This window comes from Phoxinus phoxinus (genome assembly GCF_949152265.1).
Source record: "Phoxinus phoxinus genome assembly, chromosome: 4".
Lineage (NCBI taxonomy): Eukaryota > Metazoa > Chordata > Actinopteri > Cypriniformes > Leuciscidae > Phoxinus > Phoxinus phoxinus.
In genome coordinates this window covers 43,664,829-43,686,630 of record NC_136879.1, presented here as the reverse complement: position 1 = coordinate 43,686,630, position 21,802 = coordinate 43,664,829, and the positions used below count along the sequence as shown (strand labels likewise).

Here is a 21,802-nt window from a genome sequence, read left to right as displayed (position 1 = left end):
GAAAAGTCAAATCATAATCAACCACTCCTTTAAAATACTCATTGATGTTAATTAATGCATGAATGTTCCTCAGCCACAATAAAACAAATTACACACATATCAAGAGAAACAGAAATGGAAGGAAACTCAAATTATTATTATTCAAATTAAATTGATTTAATTGTAACATCGTCAGCACAATAAAAGACAACCCACAAAAAAAATAAGTGTGTGACATCCATTTATTACGCAATTCAGAGAAATTTCCAATTACAAAGATCAGTTTATTTATATCTTAAAGACCTGAATGTTCAGCAGTAAAACTCTGAATGAAGGGAACTCAGGATTAAATGATGATGTTTCCATGTTGGCCTGAGGAATCCTGTGGCGGAGGAGTAGAAAACTGGCGGGAAAATATATATGTGTGTGTGTGTGTGTGTGTGTGTGTTCCGCTCGAGTCAAGGTGTTCCTATCAAAAGCCCCTGGGAAACACAGACCGACACGTTATTATGATTATTATTATTATTATGATTATTCCCGGAGCCGAATCACAGAGTTTGCCTTGAGAAAAATAATCATGATTCGTGATGTAAAAACGTCTTTATAAGAATCTTTGAAAAATACGCTCTAGATCTAGGAAACAAGCTTATATGAATGCATTAAAATTAAAAAAAGAAACAACAATTTATAATATTGCAATAATAAACATTTGCTCGGATTTGTATAGAAATGCCCGTGCTGATCGAGCGCACACACACACACACACACACACATGCTCTGGATGGGCGGAGCAGGGAATTCTGGGAAGGGTCAGGGCTTGTTCTAGCACCCTGCATGAGAGGCCCTGACACCCTGAACGCAGACATCAGCCCTGACCGCTTCACTCACGTGTGTGTGTGTGTGTGTGTGTGTGTGTGTGGCGCATCAGTCACCGGCTGGTACATGCAAACAGGAAGTACCCTAATAGTCTGTTGCCATTAAACAGAGAAACGATCACGTACATCAACGCCACCATACGCTAAAACTACATACAAACAGCAGGAGAGAGAGAGAGAGAGAGAGAGAGAGAGAGAGAGAGAGAGAGAGAGAGAGTGTGTGTGTGTGTGTTTAGGCTCGTTCTCCGCGGATGCGGCGTGCCAGCTGGATGTCTTTGGGCATGATGGTCACACGCTTGGCATGGATGGCACACAGGTTAGTGTCCTCAAACAGACCCACCAGATACGCCTCGCTGGCCTCCTGCAAACACACACACACACACACACACGAGTCACATGACCTGACCTCAGAGGACACAAGAGTTATTGAGTTATTTCAGCACATGCTGAGACCGAGAAAGCTCATCTCTGGTGTGAGTGAGTGACCTCTGACCTGCAGCGCTCCGATGGCGGCGCTCTGGAAGCGCAAGTCGGTCTTGAAGTCCTGCGCGATCTCTCGCACCAGCCGCTGGAAGGGCAGTTTGCGGATCAGCAGCTCCGTCGACTTCTGGTAGCGGCGGATCTCACGCAGAGCCACGGTCCCGGGCCTGAGGGACACACAGAGAGACGTTAGCGTTAGCTGCGGTCAGACGACACAGAGATGTTAGCGTTAGCCTCTGACGACACACAGAGCCGTTAGCGTTAGCCTCTGACGACACACAGAACCGTTAGCGTTAGCCTCTGACGACACACAGAACCGTTAGCGTTAGCCTCTGACGACACACAGAGCCGTTAGCGTTAGCCTCTGACGACACACAGAGCCGTTAGCGTTAGCCTCTGACGACACACAGAGCCGTTAGCGTTAGCCTCTGACGACACACAGAGCCGTTAGCGTTAGCCTCTGACGACACACAGAGCCGTTAGCGTTAGCCTCTGACGACACACAGAGCCGTTAGCGTTAGCCTCTGACGACACACAGAGCCGTTAGCGTTAGCCTCTGACGACACACAGAGCCGTTAGCGTTAGCCTCTGACGACACACAGAACCGTTAGCGTTAGCCTCTGACGACACACAGAACCGTTAGCGTTAGCCTCTGACGACACACAGAGCCATTAGCGTTAGCCTCTGATGACACACAGAGCCGTTAGTGTTAGCGGCGTCAGACGACACCGAGCCGTTAGCGTTAGCGCTGTCGTGGTGAATGAATTTCGCTTGCGGTAATTTATATTGGCTCAATAGCGCGATATGCGGTATTATGGCCATTCATTTATTTACTTATTTATATAGAAATAAGTATTACGTTGTGGTCAGTTGGCATGAAAATAAGGACACAAGTAACCAATAAATCCGAAACTAAACAGAGAGCGTTGAAACAGGAAATGAAGTAAATATAGAGAATGTCAAAATAAAGGTCCACAACACAGAACATAGACCTGACACTAAGCTCGTTAGGCTATTGTTATATGTATATTAGAGCAGATCCTCGAATCTGACTGGACGAGAGGCTTTCTGTCACTCAGTGCAGTTACACTGTTACGCCACTAGCTGACGGCAAGGGACTGTCTTTGAGTGAGTTATTGAACGACAGACGCTGATTCACTCAAAGATTGATGTAATTTAACAAGGTGTTAATTATTTTAACTTTGAGCTCCACTTTACAAGGCTCAGCTGACCAGCAATGTGTCGTATGGGCAACGCGGAAGCTTATTTAACATTTAACAAGAAGGGCCTAGCCTTACGAAAAAAGAAAACACGCAAATATCGCAGTTGCTTGCATTCCTTTGCGGTTGGCTTGTCAGTATCGCGGTATTACAATATTGTGTTTATCACAACAGCCTAGGGATGTGATGGGGAGGATATTTTCCCATTTATTCGACGCGTGAGATCTATTTAAATAGCTAATGTAAAGGCGAAAGTAAAATAAGTGCAGTCATGCGCATTTTAGTTTCACTTTCAAATTAGCAACAATTCGGGGGCGGATTGCCTGAATGGTGAGTTCATTAGCCTATTATTCTTAATGAAACACAACAAAACAGTAATTTGCTTAAATAGGCGCTTTTACATTTCGCTTTGACACCAAATATTCCTCCATCTTGTCAGTCAGCTCCTCGCTCTGGTGATTAATGAAATCTGACTCCTGCTGCTGAGCTGTGCTGCCTGTTCAGCTCACGATTTATTAAGCAGACACCGTTCAGTTTTTAATTATAGTGTTTATTCTCTAACTGAACTAATATATATATATTTTTTAAACCGACGGTGGGTGGCGGTGCCACGGTGGGTAACACCGTTTACACTGATTATGGTAGCTAGCCTACGACAGCCCTGCGTGGCGTCCTCACCTGTAGCGATGGGGCTTCTTCACTCCTCCGGTGGACGGGGCGCTCTTACGGGCCGCTTTAGTCGCCAGCTGCTTACGAGGAGCTTTTCCTCCAGTCGACTTACGCGCGGTTTGCTTCGTACGGGCCATCCTGACACACACTCACCTGAACTGAGGAACACACAAACTAGATGATGATGATGACAGTCACATGACACTAATGTACTTCAAAGAATATCTTATAATCATGTTATACTAATACACAATCACAAAAGTGACCATTAATAATAATAATAATATAGAAATATATAGAAATTCAAATCAATTTCTATTATTTATTTATTTAAATCAGGTTTAATTCTTTTTTGTTTTAATAATGTTTTTATTAATTTCCATAAAAGGTATTTTTTTAAATAATTTTTATATAATTTTAAGCATTTGCTTTTATTATTTATTTTAATCAAATTTACAAACCAATTTTATTACTAATTTATCCATTTTATTTACCGGTAAATATATATATATATTATATATATATATTTTTTTTTTTAATCAAATGTATTAGTCATATTTTATTATGCATTTATTTAAATACATTTCTATTATTTATTTAAATTAATTTGTATTATTTAATTTTAATCAAATATTTTGATTATTAATTTATCCATTTTCATATTTTAAGGCATTTTTAAATCTAATTTACTTATGTCCGTTTGTATTATTTATGCGTTTACTTTAAATCATTTAAAAACATTTTTTAGTTGAATTTTATTATTAATTATTAATTTATTTATTTATTTAGTTGTTTTTTTTACCCTTTTTCACAGACAATGTTATACTAATACGTAATCATAAGAGAGACCGTTAATAATAAATATCTAAAAATATGTCTGAAGTCGTAAATCTATTATAAACGTTTCCGTATACACGGGTTTCTGTGCAACGTCATCACGTAGATGCGCGCGCATCTAAGAGGCAGAAAGCAACAGTCTTTACGGCTATATCCAGCAGAAGCAGAGATGACGCGGAGCTGTTGTGCTGTAAACTAACCTAAATGCATAGGGTATGTCATGTTTTTATGATTTGCAAACTTAGTTGGACAATTTCATACTAGTCAACTAACTAACTTTTTACATAATGTTATATTAATATGCAAATGAAACACAAGCAAACAGATCCAACTCTGAAATTGCAGTTTATTATTGAGTCAACAAGAATTTACAAACAATGCGAAATCTACGTTAATTACAATGTTCTTTTACAGAACTCGACATAACATATAGCGGTCTTGCCTCTTGGATGCGCGCGCATCCGGTATTGTTTGTATACAAGAAACCTGTGTATTGAGTTTGAACTCCTGCAGGTGCTTAAAACAACAAGCTCATCATGTCAATCATGTCTCAAAGGTCACTATAAATATTCATGAGCCGACCAATCAGAGCACAGGAGATAAGCCAGGCGGTTGGCGTTAGCCACGCCCCTCATCTGTGAACATCATGGCGCCTGTTTGATATACGAACCGTAAACTGAGCGAGAAAAGACACGAACTAACGACAAAACTTCGACAATTTCACTGGGAATCTCACCACTGTTCTCGCAAATTACTCTCGGACAACAAAGAAAAGACCCTAGCGATGCATCATCGGACATTTAAAGCAGGAATGGAGGAGTTTATGTGGATTTTCGGCGTTTGTGAAATATCAGTTTATTTTGGATGGATTTTGAGGCTCGCGCGACTGAAGCGCTTCAGTATTTCTCTGATATAAACACAGACGCGGTCAAATTCATTCGAAATACCACAAAACGCATTTTTTTCTGCCTAAATAACAAATAAATATCACACATTTATATTCACACGGACCTACCGATCTTACCTTAGTGGAAATTGTGTTTAAAGAATGTTTAGAGTTGAGCTTCAGTGTTATTTACCGTCTCTCGCGCACAATGGCAGCGGAAATGCGCCAATCAGAGGCTCCCACAATGCATCGCGCTGGAGCCTCTCCACCAAGGTGTTCCAAAATTCATCTGTTTAAATCACTATAACTATCTGACTATATTATTAATAAACATGTATTATTAGCGCACTTCAGCCTGATATCAAATACATGATCAATGGAACATATAGACCAAATTATTGCGGTGGGATCAGATGGTAATGTTATGTTTTGCCATATTTCCTTTCACACCGGAGACCCCATATATGATCATCCTTGTGCGATTAACCCCCATTTTCATGCGTAATTTATACTGTGATAAATTATCATTTATTTTTATTAATGTATAAAATATTATATTTCATTTACATTAAGTTTTTACTGTTTTAACATTATTTTTTGCCAATGTAATGTATTTCAATCTATTTTTATCATTTATTTATCCATTATTTTAATTACATTTATTTATAAATTTCTTAAATTAAAGTTTTATCATTAATGTTTTAATCCTTTATTTTTATGAAATTTATTTAAATCAATTTCTATTATTTATTGTAATTATTATTTTTAATCAAATATTTTTCAATCAAATGTTATTTATTTGTATAAAATGTATTTATATAAGTTTTAATCAAACACATAAGCCAAGTGTTGTTATAGTGCAAAATGCATTTATATGAATACCTTTTATTTATGTATTCTAATCAAATGTATTTAAGTATATTGTATTGATGCTTAATTTATCCATGTTTTTTACCATTAAAATGTATTTAAATCAATGTTTTACTATTTGTTTTAAATGATTTTTATTTATTTTTCATGAAATGTATTTAATTCAATTTATATATATTTTTTATTAATTAGTCTTTTATTATTATTTTAAATCCTTTTTTATTATACATTTATTTTAACCAAATGTATTTAAGTTGATTTTTATTAGTTATCGATTTTATTATTCATTTCTTAATGTTTTTTCCCCAAAAAATTTATTTAAATCAATGTTTTATTCTTTATGTTTTAATCATTTTTATTTATTTTTAATGAAATGTATTTAAATAATTTTTTATTATATATTTATTTTAACCAAATGTATTTAAGTAGATTTTTATTATTTATTTATCCATTTTATTTAAATAATTTATTATTCTTTATGTTGTCGTTTTGTTTACACAGTTTTTCTCTGAGCTTTTTCACAGACACTAGTTTGTAACTGAAATGTTGTGTGAGTGAAGAAAACATGAAGCCTATGGAGACACACTATCATGAGATCACATGACCACATAATGTCCGACACTAAAACTGCCTGTGGGAAAAATGGATATTGTATCATTACAGAAATTACATCCATAACATTTTTACCTGAGAAACTGTTTATTTTAACTTTGAGCTCCACTTTACAAGGCTCAGCTGACCAGCAATGTGTCGTATGGGCAACGCGGAAGCTTATTTAACATTTAACAAGAAGGGCCTAGCCTTACGAAAAAAGAAAACACGCAAATATCGCAGTTGCTTGCATTCCTTTGCGGTTGGCTTGTCAGTATCGCGGTATTACAATATTGCGTTTATCACAACAGCCTAGGGATGTGATGGGAGGATATTTTCCCATTTATTCGACACGTGAGATCTATTTAAATAGCTAATGTAAAGGCGAAAGTAAAATAAGTGCAGTCATGCGCATTTTAGTTTCACTTTCAAATTAGCAACAATTCGGGGGCGGATTGCCTGAATGGTGAGTTCATTAGCCTATTATTCTTAATGAAAAACACAACAAAACAGTAATTTGCTGTTACTTGAGGAGAAATACTTCAATAAAACAGAGCTCTCAATAACAGTTCAACACCAATTTATTATCTGTGTAGTACAAATATTTGCTTCTTAGACGTACAAAAACAGAGCAAACACAATTGATCAGTTCGTGATAAAAACCAAGAGAGGGTGTAGAAAAACCTGAGTGAGTGTCTAAACATCGACTACACGACTCATGAAGAACAACATACAATGGTAAAAAATAGCTACAGTCTGTTGCTACATACGCTCATCAATAACACAAGATCGTGTGTGTGTGTGTGTGAAGAGGACGACTGGGAGACGATCTATCCCAGAATGCATCACTGGACTCACACATGAAAGAAAATCATTAGCACCCGAAACGAGTCCTGGACCGACTTTACTCAGACCGGACTTCAAACCCAGTGATTTAGTGCCTCGAGTCCTTCAGTCAGAGCCCCCCCACACACTTACACACACACACACACACACACACACACACGAAGGTTTAGGCTCGTTCTCCGCGGATGCGGCGTGCCAGCTGGATGTCTTTGGGCATGATGGTCACACGCTTGGCATGGATGGCACACAGGTTAGTGTCCTCAAACAGACCCACCAGATACGCCTCGCTGGCCTCCTGCAAACACACACACACACACACACATGAGTCACATGACCTGCACATTCAGTACATTGTGTCCACACACACACTGAGGATAATGTTTTGATTTGTCACGTGTTTAGTAAGTCTGAATGGATCTGTGTGCTGTATATACTTCTTTAGTTTCTTCATTCATGTTTTGTGTGTTGTCTCTGGTGTGAGTGAGTGACCTCTGACCTGCAGCGCTCCGATGGCGGCGCTCTGGAAGCGCAAGTCGGTCTTGAAGTCCTGCGCGATCTCTCGCACCAGCCGCTGGAAGGGCAGTTTGCGGATCAGCAGCTCCGTCGACTTCTGGTAGCGGCGGATCTCACGCAGAGCCACGGTCCCGGGCCTGAGGGACACAGAGAGACGTTAGCGTTAGCTGCGGTCAGACGACACAGAGACGTTAGCGGCATCAGACGACACAGAGCCGTCAGCATTAGCGGCGGTCAGAAGACACAGAGGCGTTAGCTGATAGCGGCGCCAGACAAGACAAAGCCATTAGTGTTAGTCAGACGACACAAAGCTGTTAGCGGCGGTCAGACGACACAGAGGCGTTAGCGGCGGTCAGACGACACAGAGACGTTAGCGTTAGCGGCGTTAGAAGACACAGAGGCATTAGTGGTATCAGACGACACAGAGCCGTTAGCATTAGCAGCGGTCAGAAGACACAGAGGCGTTAGCGGCGCCAGACAAGACAAAGCCATTAGCGTTAGTCAGACGACACAAAGCTGTTAGCGGCGGTCAGACGACACAGAGGCGTTAGCTGCGGTCAGACGACACAGAGACGTTAGCGTTAGCGGCGTTAGAAGACACAGAGGCATTAGTGGTATCAGACGACACAGAGCCGTTAGCATTAGCAGCGGTCAGAAGACACAGAGGCGTTAGCGGCGCCAGACAAGACAAAGCCATTAGCGTTAGTCAGATGACACAAAGCCGTTAGCGGCGTCAGTCGACACAGAGCCGTTAGTCGCGTTAGATGACACAGAGCCGTTAAGTCTCTGACGACACAGAACCGTTAGCGGGATCAGACGAAACACAGAGCCATTACGGCGTTAGAAGACACAGAGCCGTTAGCGTTAGTCTCCGACAACACAGAGCCGTGTGTGTGTGGCGTCCTCACCTGTAGCGATGGGGCTTCTTCACTCCTCCGGTGGACGGGGCGCTCTTACGGGCCGCTTTAGTCGCCAGCTGCTTACGAGGAGCTTTTCCTCCAGTCGACTTACGCGCGGTTTGCTTCGTACGGGCCATCCTGACACACACTCACCTGAACTGAGGAACACACAAACTAGATGATGATGATGACAGTCACATGACTATAAGAATATCCAGCACTATTTGATTTTGCATGGATGCAAAAATAGTCAATAATATGCAATATTTACACAAAACTACACTTCACGGTAGATGTTTACTATTTGACTAGCAAAATCCGATGAACATTCCCATGAAGATGCTCTATTGCACTTTTTAAATAAAAAATAATAATTTTTAATTAATTTAAATACATAGGACAATATTTTTGAAGTGTAGATAAAAAAATTAAAAAAAAGACTTGTATGTAAATGTTTAGGGTACAAAAATTAGCATTTTTAATATGTATTATTGTAATTATATATTTGTATGATTAATAATATTATTATTTCTAAAAGAGTTTATGCAAAACAAAATATATAAAGGCTTTTTCGTGCTGTTTTGGCAAAGTACGTTGAAAAAATAAATAACAGAATTTAAAAAAAAAACTACAAATGTTTGGTCTGACTCTCGATTACGTCATCACACTAGTTGTCAGAGAGGAGTTTCAAGTGGTTTTAGTGAGACACCCATCAATCAACATGTTCTCAAGCCTATAAACACGAGCTACATGCGGATGGGGCGTGGCCTCAGTCACTCCGCACCAATCAGCGCTCAGTGTGCAAATCCAGCCCCGCCCCCTGAGCGGATGACATAATGGCTGCTAGAAATGTGAGAGAATAGATAAAACAGCAGTTTACCGAGCGAAGCACAACAAACAAACGACACGATTTCCAGCGTATTACAACGACACTGATCGCGTTTAACGGCGTACAGCGGTAGCGCACACTGTCAGCTAGTGTTTTTATAAAAGCACCGCGAGCTAAAGTGTGAGAGCGAGTTTAATTCATCGAAGGAACGCGACAGAGATGAGAGAGAGTGAGCGCGCGCGACGCGTTTGTGTCTCACTTCAGAACGAGACCGTTTTATAGCGGATTTCACACACGATACGAGTTTACTGACCGTTTATAAACGTGATTGATTCCTGTCGTCGTTAAACGGGCCGGTGTAAAGTGTGTACCGGGCGAGGACTCACCTGTCGCCGGGTGTTTTGAGAGGTTTTGTTCCGCCACGGAAGGTTTTTGCCGCTTGAAGAGAGTTTGAGGTGAAATGGCTGTTATTCTCCCATCATACACCGCGGCTCGCGCGCTTCAGTTCATTACACTAATCACACACACCGACGGTTCCCTCTTTCTTTCTTCATATTAGTGTTAAAGCACCGTTTTACACGCAGAATCAGTTTTTACTATATTAAACAAACTATTCTCGTATCTTTTTGGTCAATGTACTTGTTAGCGGATTATCTAAGAATTACACGCAAAAGCAACAGTAATATTTTTTTTTGTAAAATGAATAAAAGTCATAATTATGGCATACTAAATCGAAATTATTACACTAAAAAGTCGAAACTAAAGTCTTAGAATGTCGTAGTGACTAAATAATGCCATAATCATTTTTGTAAAAGTATGAATTAAAGGGCCAGTTCTCTCAAAATTTTAAAATACGTCATCTTTTACTCAAGTTGTTACAAACCTGTATGAATTTCTGTCTTCTGCTAAACACTAAAGAAGATATTTTGAAGAATATAGAAAAACTAAAAAGTATTTTTTCTATTAAGTCAATGGAGCCCCACAACTGTTTGGTTACAAACATTATTTGATTTTTTTTTTTTTTGTGGTCAGCAGAACAAATCAATTATTACAGAAGTGTGGTGTGTAATAACTTGAGATTGAATAAATGTTGACAGAATTTAACATTTTTGAGTGAACTATCCCTTTAAAAAGTCAATTATAACAAAGAGTTTTAAATTATGATAGAACATTATAATGGGGAAAAAAGTGAAGACACCTAATATAAAGTTGAACCAAAGTTTCCAATATGACATTTAAAAACTGGTTGACGATCACACGTTGATCTGATTGGTTACATGGTAGTTTGTGACGTAATTTATCAATTTGCAACAAGAATATGTTCATACTCCTAAAGCGTGTTCAGACCTTTATTTTGAAATAGTGATGAACATGAAAAATCATGAAAGAATGGTAGAAACCTCAGTTTGTTTTCATGTCAAGAGTTCAAAAGATAGCATCCATTCAATTATTTTAGAAAAAAAGGTCTGAAAATGTTTTAAATATAAAGAAAACAATAATAGATTCAGCATTAGTGATGTGTCAGCGAGCTATAATGCACATACGTGATCTTCTGTGTTTCTTAGAGGTTGAGTTCATTTCAAAATCTGCCAAACTTCCAACACTACTTCTGAATAGGATGTCTACTTCATAAATTGTATGAAAATTGTAAAAATAATGGTTCAGACTCAAACCACATATGGAAATGGAGGCGCCCTTATATGGGCAGTAATGTCCACTAGTGGAGAAGTGTGGTACTGCGCCCAAACTAAATCTCACTAAACGCTCATTTACTGAGATATCAACCTAACATTTGAAACACAACTTGTTCAGATTTTTGCATTTTTAGAGTCCACCAGGTTTTGAAAATATTTTATATAAAATATGAATAATACAATTTTTAACATTGTACATTTTCATAAACTCAAACTTCTATAACTTTTTTTCGGTTTAACTTTCTTTCTTTATTTAACTTCTACAAAAATCTGCCAAATGTCTTCTTTAAAACAAGATCTTACATCTATATTCCAAAGCATTCTTGAATTACAACCATTTAAGTTCGTAATGTGCATTTTCATGTCTATAAAAAAAGGGGGTGCGGCTTAACGGGTTAAAAAAAATTGGAAATCAAACATGTTCAAATCATTGGATTTACACAGCTAAGAATAACAACACAACAAAAGAGCCATGCTTTGATAAACGTGTATGTGCAATAGAAGCGTCCGCGTTAGAGATAGCAGATCTTCAGTACACATAAGGCACCAGTTTGTACGGCACTCGGCGGCAATATTCTCTCCAGGCGTCGCCGTGTTTCTTCAGACACGAGTCTTCGATCTCATTCGCCCGTTGCCTCAGTAAGTGGAAGCACTGCAGCGCCGGCAGGTACGGCACAATGCTGGAGAACCCTGGAGAACACACACAGTAGATAAGCTCAGGCTTATACAGGTACATTTAACACTTATTTAAGACCTTTTTAAGACCAAATAACGTAAATTTAAGAAATAAATTGAAGGGAACTAATACATCAATATGTTTTCTAAATGTAAATGCTTATGGAAAAACACTTCAGAGTTTGACAATACATCTTCCAACATATATCGGTTACTTTTTAATTAATTTTACAAAAAAAAAAAAAAAAAATCTTGATTCGTTTTGCTCATAACCACTACAATATGGAAATATATATGTATAATATTAATAATAAATATATTTTACTGTACCAATTCTGATCAAACTGCAAAAAAAGATTCCTAAATCAAGATACATATACTTTAGATGTACAATTACTTGAAATATGAAGTCTTGTTTTCTGTGAAATTGATCAAAATTAAGTTCACGACTAAAGCAAGAACAAATCAGCTTAATTTAGACGTTTTTTGACAGATATTTGTTCACTTAATTTGATTACATTTACTACATCTCAAGTAAATTTGCCTTGATTCAAACTTGTTTAGATATATTTGTGTTGGAAAACTACAAAAATACTAAGAAAGTATGATTTTTTTGCAATGCATGCAACATTTAATGAATGCCACGACTTTATGAATTTAAGACTTTCTGCTCTGATTTAAGGCGTTTTTAAGGCGTGCAGAAACCCTGAAACTGATGTGAGTGAGTTTACAGCTCGTACCGCAGGGCAGACACCAGGCAAACATCATCATAACGTCTCCTAGATAGTTAGGGTGTCGGACCCATCCGAACCATCCAGACACCAGGAGAGGTCTTCCCGACGGGCTTCGGATCGTGTGCAGACCTTTGAAAGAGACGTTGAGATCATGCATTTACTCTTATGCATGCGGGAATGTGAGTGAATGTCAAATAAAATCTCAATCTTATGCTTGCTTGGCATGCAATATAGTGGAGACGTGGAGAAAACAAACCCCATTCACACGGATACATGAAAACAACTGCATTCTGCGCCAGGCCAGTAGGTGGCGATATGCACGCGCGCATGCAATAAAAACAAGCACTTTGAAAAACATTTCAAAAGTTTACATTTTCAGGCACCAAAACGCCATTGCCACTCAGTTTGGAGATAGTCAGAGTCACTTCAGGTGAAGACAGGTGTGCAGGTGTTACTGTTTCACATCAACTTAGTTCGTCCTGAACACAGACACAATTATAATAGGGGGGTGTAGACTTATGCATTTAGGTTATTTCAAGTTATTTTTTCTCTGAATTGTGTCGCTTTGGTTTTCAGCGGCATTGCATAGGTCGGCATTTTTTACTTTAAGACGTGAAGGTCTGATTTAATATTTTACGCCACCAAAACCAGCTGTGTTACGCCTTCTGGCACTGGTCATGTGTCGCTCAAAACATGACCAAAGTTTGATAAAAATTTTTTTTTAAAATATTTTGTATTTTTAGGGGATTTTGTGGTACTAAGTTATATTTATGCAGTAGTTATAACCCATTTATTAACTTTTTGAGCATAGACCTGAACATTTCCAACTTATACTGTTATAAATCTTTACAGTCTTACTGTGCGTTCACACCAAATGCGAATAGAGCGTCAAATTCGCGTCTACCGCATTTTGAACATTTTGAATTCATTCGCGCGTCCAAAGCGAAATTGAAATCCAAAGGCGAAATCCGCTTCTGGGAGGGGCCAGTGCTAGGCGGTTCTGTTTGCAAGAAAGGCCACGAAATTTAACAATACTACTGTTATTGTGTCACGAAATGTAGTTTTAAGAGTTGTTCAGTCGAGAATGTAGTTGTTTAAAGCTCAAATCTGTGGTTTGTTTATAAAGATAGCACCTATTTAAAAAATTTGATCTGACGTTTCGGAGTTGTGAGATCCAGGAGATCAGCGGGCGCTCGGCGCTCATGTAACCCGCCTTACCTCGGCTAGTCCTCCTGACGTCTGCCGCTGGTAAACCAGAAATGTTTACATTCACAATCTATAGCTTCGGTTCTATTATATGAAACATATAAGTTAAATTTACATTAATGACTCGTTATAACGTAGGTCAAACGACTTCTTTAATTATGTGAGTTTTTATTCATCTCATTCAGAAATGTAGCCTATGACAGCAAGTGTTCAGTGTCACATTCATAGTTAACATCTGAACAATAAACAATGTCATTCCTTCTTTCACGCGGGCATTTAGTCATTACAAAATAAGTTATTGAGGCCAAACATTTAAAATGACAGTATAAACTGAAAAGCGTGACCCGTTTATCACGTCACTTCACCACGTGACAGCAGCAAGCAGGCTCCTGATTGGTTAACGCGGCGCGAATTGACGCAGAAGTTCAGATTTTTCAACTCGGGCGGCAGACGCGAATTCGCGTCAAACACGTGAATGCACAAAAAGCACTACATAAAATCAGCGAATGAGGCGTATTCGCGTCTACCGCGCCGCACTCTACGCCTCATTCGCGCCGCAGGAATTTTTTACGCGCGTAACGCGTCTTTGCATTGACTTAACATTGAAATCACTCGCGCCAGAAGCTCTATTCGCATCCGGTGTGAACGCACCATGAGGTTTGGTCTCTTTTTAAAGAAATAAAGTGAACTTGGAAATAGTTATGAAAAATTTAAAATGTTAAATTTTCATATAAAATATATATATTCCAAAACATTATACATTAACATTTAATTTTACTCTAAAATTGTGAGAAAATCAAAGCCATAAATCTAAACAAGTTGTTCTTCAAATTTGAGGTAAGATTGTAAGTAAGATGTTGTTTAGGTGCAGTACCAAACGCTTCCACTAGAGGAAATTCGTCTCTCATTCATTTCCAATGCGCAAACAATACACATGTGACTATTTTAAGGACCGTTTAACCTTTTAAAATCATGTCCATGACTTGTGTGTGTGTGTGTGTGTGTGTGTGTGTGTGTGTGTGTGTGTGCTTGTGTGTGTGTGTGTGTGTGTTCACACAGCAAGTGCCAAAACCTTTACCAAGTTTCTTACCATTCTGATGAAGTAAAACATTTTAACAAAACAAAACGGAAAATGTTTATCAAAAATGACAGAAGAGCCCCAGAGGCCAGGTGTGTGTAGACTTTATATATCCACTGTAAAAGCAAGCAGGATGAGAATATGAATATGAAGATGTTACACGTACAAGCGTAGGCCGGGTCGTTGGGATTTCTCCGGAAACCATCTTTCTGCTCGTTGGACAGGTAATAAATCAGGAAGCCAATACCTGCCAATACATTTCATTGAGCATTTTAACAACAACTAGATTATAATCAAGTCTACATGAATAAAATGCTGTTCATAATGTTGCATTCTCATGTTTCTTTCCTAAGTGTGAGATCTGACGGCTGATTGGTGGAAGATTATAATAATTCTCACCGAAGAGAAGGCAGATGGGCACGGCAGACAGGAAGTGGATCTGATTGGGCCTCTGAAGCAGGAAGTAAACTGGAAGACTGGAGAAGAACGGGATCCAGATGAACTCGCCCAAAATCATGATGAACCCGATCGGCTCCTCCGTGAACTCTTTGGTCGTCAGCACAGACCCCTACACAACCATCAGAAAAATCATACAACACAGCAGAATAACTAATAATAACAATATAATGATAACAAATTACATAAAATATGAAAAAAAAATTTGGGATATTGCATAAAAGAAACCTTGGATGCAGCTCATTTTTATATTTATATAGCCAATAAGAAATCAGTGTGGCCTGCTGACCTCATCGATGAGGAAGTCCAGTATGTAAATGAGATGAAAGGCGATCACGAGCAGCAGAGAGAGAGACAGCGAGGTCTTCATCTCTATAGCGGTCAGGAGATAGTTCAGATCCATCATGGCCTGCAGGACAAACACACACACACACACACACGTCAGTCACCTTTCACTGCGTTCAGAAGACTCACGAACACACACACACACACACACACACACACTCACCCAGCCGATGAATCCAATCCTGACCATGACGAAGTGTTTGATGTCGATGATGCCCAGACTAGGATCCATATTCTGACCCAGAATAAACTTCAGCAGGGGATCGGCTATAACACACACACACACACACACAACTTCTGAACACGGTTTTTTTGGGGGGGTGGGGGTGGGGGGTGGGGGGATTATTTAATTCAACAATCAATAGACTGACAGAGAAACAGCTATAATTTATTATTATACTTGAATATTAAACATACACACATGCTGATTAAAAGAGAAATCATCCTACGCTGCTTATTAAACTGAATATAAAGTCCATCTAATAACTCAAAATAATCAAGATATCTCACTACAGCTTCTTCCCTTCATATGTTATTCATAATAACGCAATATTGTAACATTACTTTTTTTAAAAGTAACTAAGTAACGCAATTTGTTACTTTTTTGGGAGTAACCCAATATTGTAACAAATTACTTTTAATAAAAAGTAACTAAGTAACGCAATTAGTTACTTTTTGGGAGTAACCCAATATTGTAACAAATTACTTTTAATAAAAAGTAACTAAGTAACGCAATTAGTTACTTTTTGGGAGTAACACAATATTGTAACAAATTACTTTTAATAAAAAGTAACTAAGTAACGCAATTTGTTACTTTTTGGGAGAAACGCAATATTGTAACAAATTACTTTTAATAAAAAGTAACCAAGTAACGCAATTTGTTACTTTTTTGGGAGTAACGCAATATTGTAACAAATTACTTTTAATAAAAAGTAACCAAGTAACGCAATTTGTTACTTTTTTGGGAGTAACGCAATATTGTAACAAATTACTTTTAATAAAAAGTAACTAAGTAACGCAATTTGTTACTTTTTTGGGAGTAACGCAATATTGTAACAAATTACTTTTAATAAAAAGTAACTAAGTAACGCAATTTGTTACTTTTTTGGGAGTAACGCAATATTGTAACATTACTTTTTTTTAAAGTAACTAAGTAACGCAATTTGTTACTTTTTTGGGAGAAACGCAATATTGTAACAAATTACTTTTAATAAAAAATAACTAAGTAACGCAATTAGTTACTTTTTGGGAGTAACGCAATATTGTAACAAATTACTTTTAATAAAAAGTAACTAAGTAACGCAATTAGTTACTTTTTGGGAGTAACCCAATATTGTAACAAATTACTTTTAATAAAAAGTAACTAAGTAATTAGTTACTTTTTTGGGAGTAACACAATATTGTAACGTTACTTTTAATAAAAAGTAACTACTTACCGCAATTAGTTACTTTTTTGGGAGTAACGCAATATTGTAATGCATTACTTTTGAAAGTAACTACACTGTTTGTGAGTAGAAGTACCCTGGCGTTTAGTGTGTGTGAGGTGTGTCGCACCTGTGTTGTGGTAGTGCACCTGTGCGGAGGCGTGTGTGTTGGTGGGACGCAGGTACAGCGCCAGGCTGAGCAGAAGAGAGACGGCCATGCCAGCGCTGACCAGAGAGAAGATCCGGTCCGTCACGGCGCCGGCCCGCAGGACGCCACAGAACCACAGCACCAATAGCAGACCCGCGCTCAGCAGGAACACATACAGCCCTGCAGCAGAACCCCAACATGCTCAACTCATCCAGAAACACACACACACACACACACCTGCAGCAGAACCCCAACATGCTCAACTCATCCAGAAACACACACACACACCTGCAGCAGAACCCCAACATGCTCAACTCATCCAGAAACACACACACACCTGCAGCAGAACCCCAACATGCTCAAATCATCCAGAAACACACACACACCTGCAGCAGAACCCCAACATGCTCAACTCATCCAGAAACACACACACACACACACACCTGCAGCAGAACCCCAACATGCTCAACTCATCCAGAAACACACACACACCTGCAGCAGAACCCCAACATGCTCAACTCATCCAGAAACACACACACACCTGCAGCAGAACCCCAACATGCTCAACTCATCCAGAAACACACACACACACACACACCTGCAGCAGAACCCCAACATGCTCAACTCATCCAGAAACACACACACACCTGCAGCAGAACCCCAACATGCTCAACTCATCCAGAAACACACACACACACACACCTGCAGCAGAACCCCAACATGCTCAACTCATCCAGAAACACACACACACCTGCAGCAGAACCCCAACATGCTCAACTCATCCAGAAACACACACACACCTGCAGCAGAACCCCAACATGCTCAACTCATCCAGAAACACACACACACACACACACACACCTGCAGCAGAACCCCAACATGCTCAACTCATCCAGAAACACACACCTGCAGCAGAACCCCAACATGCTCAACTCATCCAGAAACACACACACACCTGCAGCAGAACCCCAACATGCTCAACTCATCCAGAAACACACACACACACACACACACACCTGCAGCAGAACCCCAACATGCTCAACTCATCCAGAAACACACACCTGCAGCAGAACCCCAACATGCTCAACTCATCCAGAAACACACACACACCTGCAGCAGAACCCCAACATGCTCAACTCATCCAGAAACACACACACACACCTGCAGCAGAACCCCAACATGCTCAACTCATCCAGAAACACACACACACCTGCAGCAGAACCCCAACATGCTCAACTCATCCAGAAACACACACACACCTGCAGCAGAACCCCAACATGCTCAACTCATCCAGAAACACACACACACCTGCAGCAGAACCCCAACATGCTCAACTCATCCAGAAACACACACACACACACACACCTGCAGCAGAACCCCAACATGCTCAACTCATCCAGAAACACACACACACCTGCAGCAGAACCCCAACATGCTCAACTCATCCAGAAACACACACACACCTGCAGCAGAACCCCAACATGCTCAACTCATCCAGAAACACACACACACCTGCAGCAGAACCCCAACATGCTCAACTCATCCAGAAACACACACACACCTGCAGCAGAACCCCAACATGCTCAACTCATCCAGAAACACACACACACACACACACCTGCAGCAGAACCCCAACATGCTCAACTCATCCAGAAACACACACACACCTGCAGCAGAACCCCAACATGCTCAACTCATCCAGAAACACACACACACCTGCAGCAGAACCCCAACATGCTCAACTCATCCAGAAACACACACACACCTGCAGCAGAACCCCAACATGCTCAACTCATCCAGAAACACACACACACACACACACCTGCAGCAGAACCCCAACATGCTCAACTCATCCAGAAACACACACACACCTGCAGCAGAACCCCAACATGCTCAACTCATCCAGAAACACACACAGTCAAACCAAAAATGAATCACACACCAGATATCATTTTTGATATGTTTCTACTAGTGTGTGCAGGACACTATAGTTCACTTCTGTAAGTGACGAGAGCAAAATAAAGTAAACTGTGACATATTATATCCAAATATTCTTCATACAGCGACTACCAGTGACATTTATACACATTTGGGAGCAGAAATGATTGTGACACTTTGAGCTGATCATGTTCTGCTGAAGTGTGTGTCTGTAACTGCTAATGCTCTTTTCACACACACACTGAACACACACACACACTGAACACACTGAAGCATTGCTTGGTCACTGGTTGAGCTAAACTGGTATTATCTAATTGTGTAGTTAAAGTTAACAGCTGACAGATATTCAACATAATTCATGTGTGAGACAGTCTAACAGTGTGTGTGTGTGTGTGTGTGTGTGTGTGTGTGTGTGTGTGTGTGTGTGTGTGTGTGAGACAGTCTAACAGAAGGACGGACAAAACCTGTCAGATATCAACTGAGTTCTGCTCATATTTTATCACCATTTCCTAAACTATAGTGAATAAACTGATAATGTGAGAAATGTAGAAGGTGTCTGGATATTTTGGCTTGACTGTACATGAGGTGATTTGTGTTCGATCTCCTACCGTTGAGTTTGTATTTTAGACGCTTTCCATGACAGCCCATCTTGCCTTCTGTCACCTGCACAGAAGAGGACACAGGAACACAAATCATGAATCATAGACAACTGGCTTCTGCAGGAAAGCTGTTGTTTCGGGTCGCACCTGTCCCACAGGTAGATGATAGAGCGCCCCCTGCAGGACAGTGAACAGCAGAACCACACACACAGACGTCCAGTCCCAGATGGACCCGCCAGAACCCAGCAGAACCCAGTCAGAGGAGGAGCGACAGCAGTCCAGCAGAGCTATGAGAGAAACACCCAACAACACACACACCAGAGACAGATCTGACACACACACACACGCACGCACACAGACACACAGACACACACACACACACACACACACACACACACACGCACACACACACACACACGCGCACACACACACACACACACACACACACACACACACACACAGACACGCACACACACACGCACACGCACGCACACACACACACACACACACACACATAAGTCATTAAAAACATAATTGATAACTAAATGGTAATGCACATAAGTATACATTCAATATATATTTTATATTATAAATCAGTGTTTAATGGTTTATGAGCATGCACATTGAAAATTTTAATGAATGACTTATAAGTAATAATCAAAATAATATAAATGTAACCATAACTGTTCTTATAATGCAGTCTTAATAAATATATTTATAGAATAATAGTAACACTTACTTATAAATCAGTATAAATGGGGCTATAATGCATGATAAGCATGGTCTTCATAGAAAGTGTTACCATAAAAACTATGGCACTTAATAATTTGTTAACAAACAAGTATTTCATTACTTTAATGAGCTCATTGTTTCTGCCTTAAATTATTACATTGTTTAAATTAATAAACTTTTTGCTAACTATTTTATATGTATATTTCTGAAATCCATAACTTAGACAGTTTCCTCTGATAACAGAACACTGTAAACTGTAATGTGGACTCGAGCACTTTTAATCTGCTTTTAAACAATGTGTATTGTGAATATATAAATGTGAATTGAATTGAAACATGTGAACTTACGGATGTTGTTCCATTTACTGTGGACCTGGACGACACCTCTGCCTTCATCATCCTCATCCTCGAGCTTCAGTGCGCGTGACCCGCTCCTGTGCGGCTACGGGACAGTCAGAAGTGTGTGAATACATACAGAGTGAATCTGGATTAAAAACACAGGATTTCATTCCACAAGCTCACCTGATCCAAAACGTCCAAAACCATCGTGCCGACCCAACTGTGATCTCTAACACTGATGTATTCACTAAAGACTGAGGTTTTTATGGTTCAGCTGTTAACACACACACACACACACACACTGACGCAACGAAACACGCAATAGCTGTTCAACGGACGGTCGTGTTGAGTTGCACTAACTTCCCTCATTCTGAAGGAAAGATCTGATGAAAACCTCGAACACTTGATGAAGCTGCCGTGCAAATCCCCAGGAACTCTGGCTAACGTTCTTCTGACGACGTTGTTCAAATTATCTTTAATGATGTTCTCAAAATGTTAGCACAAAAACAAAGAAGAGCAACATGTTATTTCTGAAATATTTTAGCTGGACGTTCCATCGAACGGGTTTTAAATGTTACTAGTTTCAGAACGTTCAGAGAACATTCAAAAGTAACGTTCCTATGACGTTTGCAGAAAATGGAATGTTCAATTAACGGTCGCATAAAGTTTTTAAAACATTTAATAATAATTAATAATAATTCGTTACATTTATATTTTTATATTTTCATTTATATTTCATTTCAATTATTTCATCTAAAACGTTTTGAACGTTCCCTAGTGAAAATTTTTATACTTTATTGTATTTGAAATATATTCCCCTTTTCAATGGTATACTAACAATACTATATACTATAAAAAATATTCTAACAAAATGTTTTAATATATTTTAATATAAAGGTATTCACATCATGCTTTTACCTATTTTCACAATACAACTTTTA

At 39.2% G+C, this 21,802-nt stretch overlaps 3 protein-coding genes across 8 annotated transcripts; all 3 read right to left on the bottom strand.

The window, feature by feature from the left end:
• Positions 1-203: 203 nt before the first annotated feature.
• On the bottom strand, positions 204-5,421 carry LOC306997708 (histone H3.3A). Of its 4 annotated transcripts, XM_079611108.1 has the most exons (5): positions 5,085-5,225; positions 3,233-3,381; positions 1,348-1,501; positions 1,080-1,215; positions 204-1,047 (listed from the first exon to the last, which is right to left on the bottom strand). In XM_079611108.1, exons 2-4 carry the CDS (start codon positions 3,358-3,360, stop codon positions 1,087-1,089), a joined length of 411 nt encoding a protein of 136 aa, XP_079467234.1. In that variant the 5' UTR covers positions 3,361-3,381; positions 5,085-5,225; the 3' UTR covers positions 204-1,047; positions 1,080-1,086. The 4 variants fall into 4 exon arrangements, with proteins under 4 accessions (XP_079467234.1, XP_079467236.1, XP_079467233.1 ...); XM_079611110.1 differs by having other exon boundaries at positions 204-1,215; positions 3,233-3,376; positions 5,140-5,421; XM_079611107.1 differs by having other exon boundaries at positions 204-1,215.
• A 1,549-nt stretch (positions 5,422-6,970) lies between these two features.
• Positions 6,971-10,363, bottom strand: LOC306997709 (histone H3.3A). Of its 2 annotated transcripts, none has more exons than XM_079611111.1 (4): positions 9,881-10,363; positions 8,675-8,823; positions 7,750-7,903; positions 6,971-7,548 (listed from the first exon to the last, which is right to left on the bottom strand). In XM_079611111.1, exons 2-4 carry the CDS (start codon positions 8,800-8,802, stop codon positions 7,420-7,422), a joined length of 411 nt encoding a protein of 136 aa, XP_079467237.1. In that variant the 5' UTR covers positions 8,803-8,823; positions 9,881-10,363; the 3' UTR covers positions 6,971-7,419. The 2 variants fall into 2 exon arrangements, with proteins under 2 accessions (XP_079467237.1, XP_079467238.1); XM_079611112.1 differs by having other exon boundaries at positions 8,675-8,818; positions 9,881-9,998.
• Positions 10,364-10,618: 255 nt separating this feature from the next.
• On the bottom strand, positions 10,619-21,317 carry LOC306997699 (delta(14)-sterol reductase TM7SF2). Of its 2 annotated transcripts, XM_079611095.1 has the most exons (11): positions 21,045-21,317; positions 20,871-20,964; positions 19,939-20,120; positions 19,801-19,855; positions 17,237-17,434; positions 15,846-15,949; positions 15,627-15,746; positions 15,281-15,449; positions 15,048-15,128; positions 12,604-12,726; positions 10,619-11,878 (listed from the first exon to the last, which is right to left on the bottom strand). In XM_079611095.1, the coding sequence occupies exons 1-11, from the start codon at positions 21,066-21,068 to the stop codon at positions 11,718-11,720; spliced, it is 1,311 nt and encodes a 436-aa protein (XP_079467221.1). In that variant the 5' UTR covers positions 21,069-21,317; the 3' UTR covers positions 10,619-11,717. The 2 variants fall into 2 exon arrangements, with proteins under 2 accessions (XP_079467221.1, XP_079467222.1); XM_079611096.1 differs by lacking the exon at positions 12,604-12,726.
• Between the last annotated feature and the right edge of the window lie 485 nt (positions 21,318-21,802).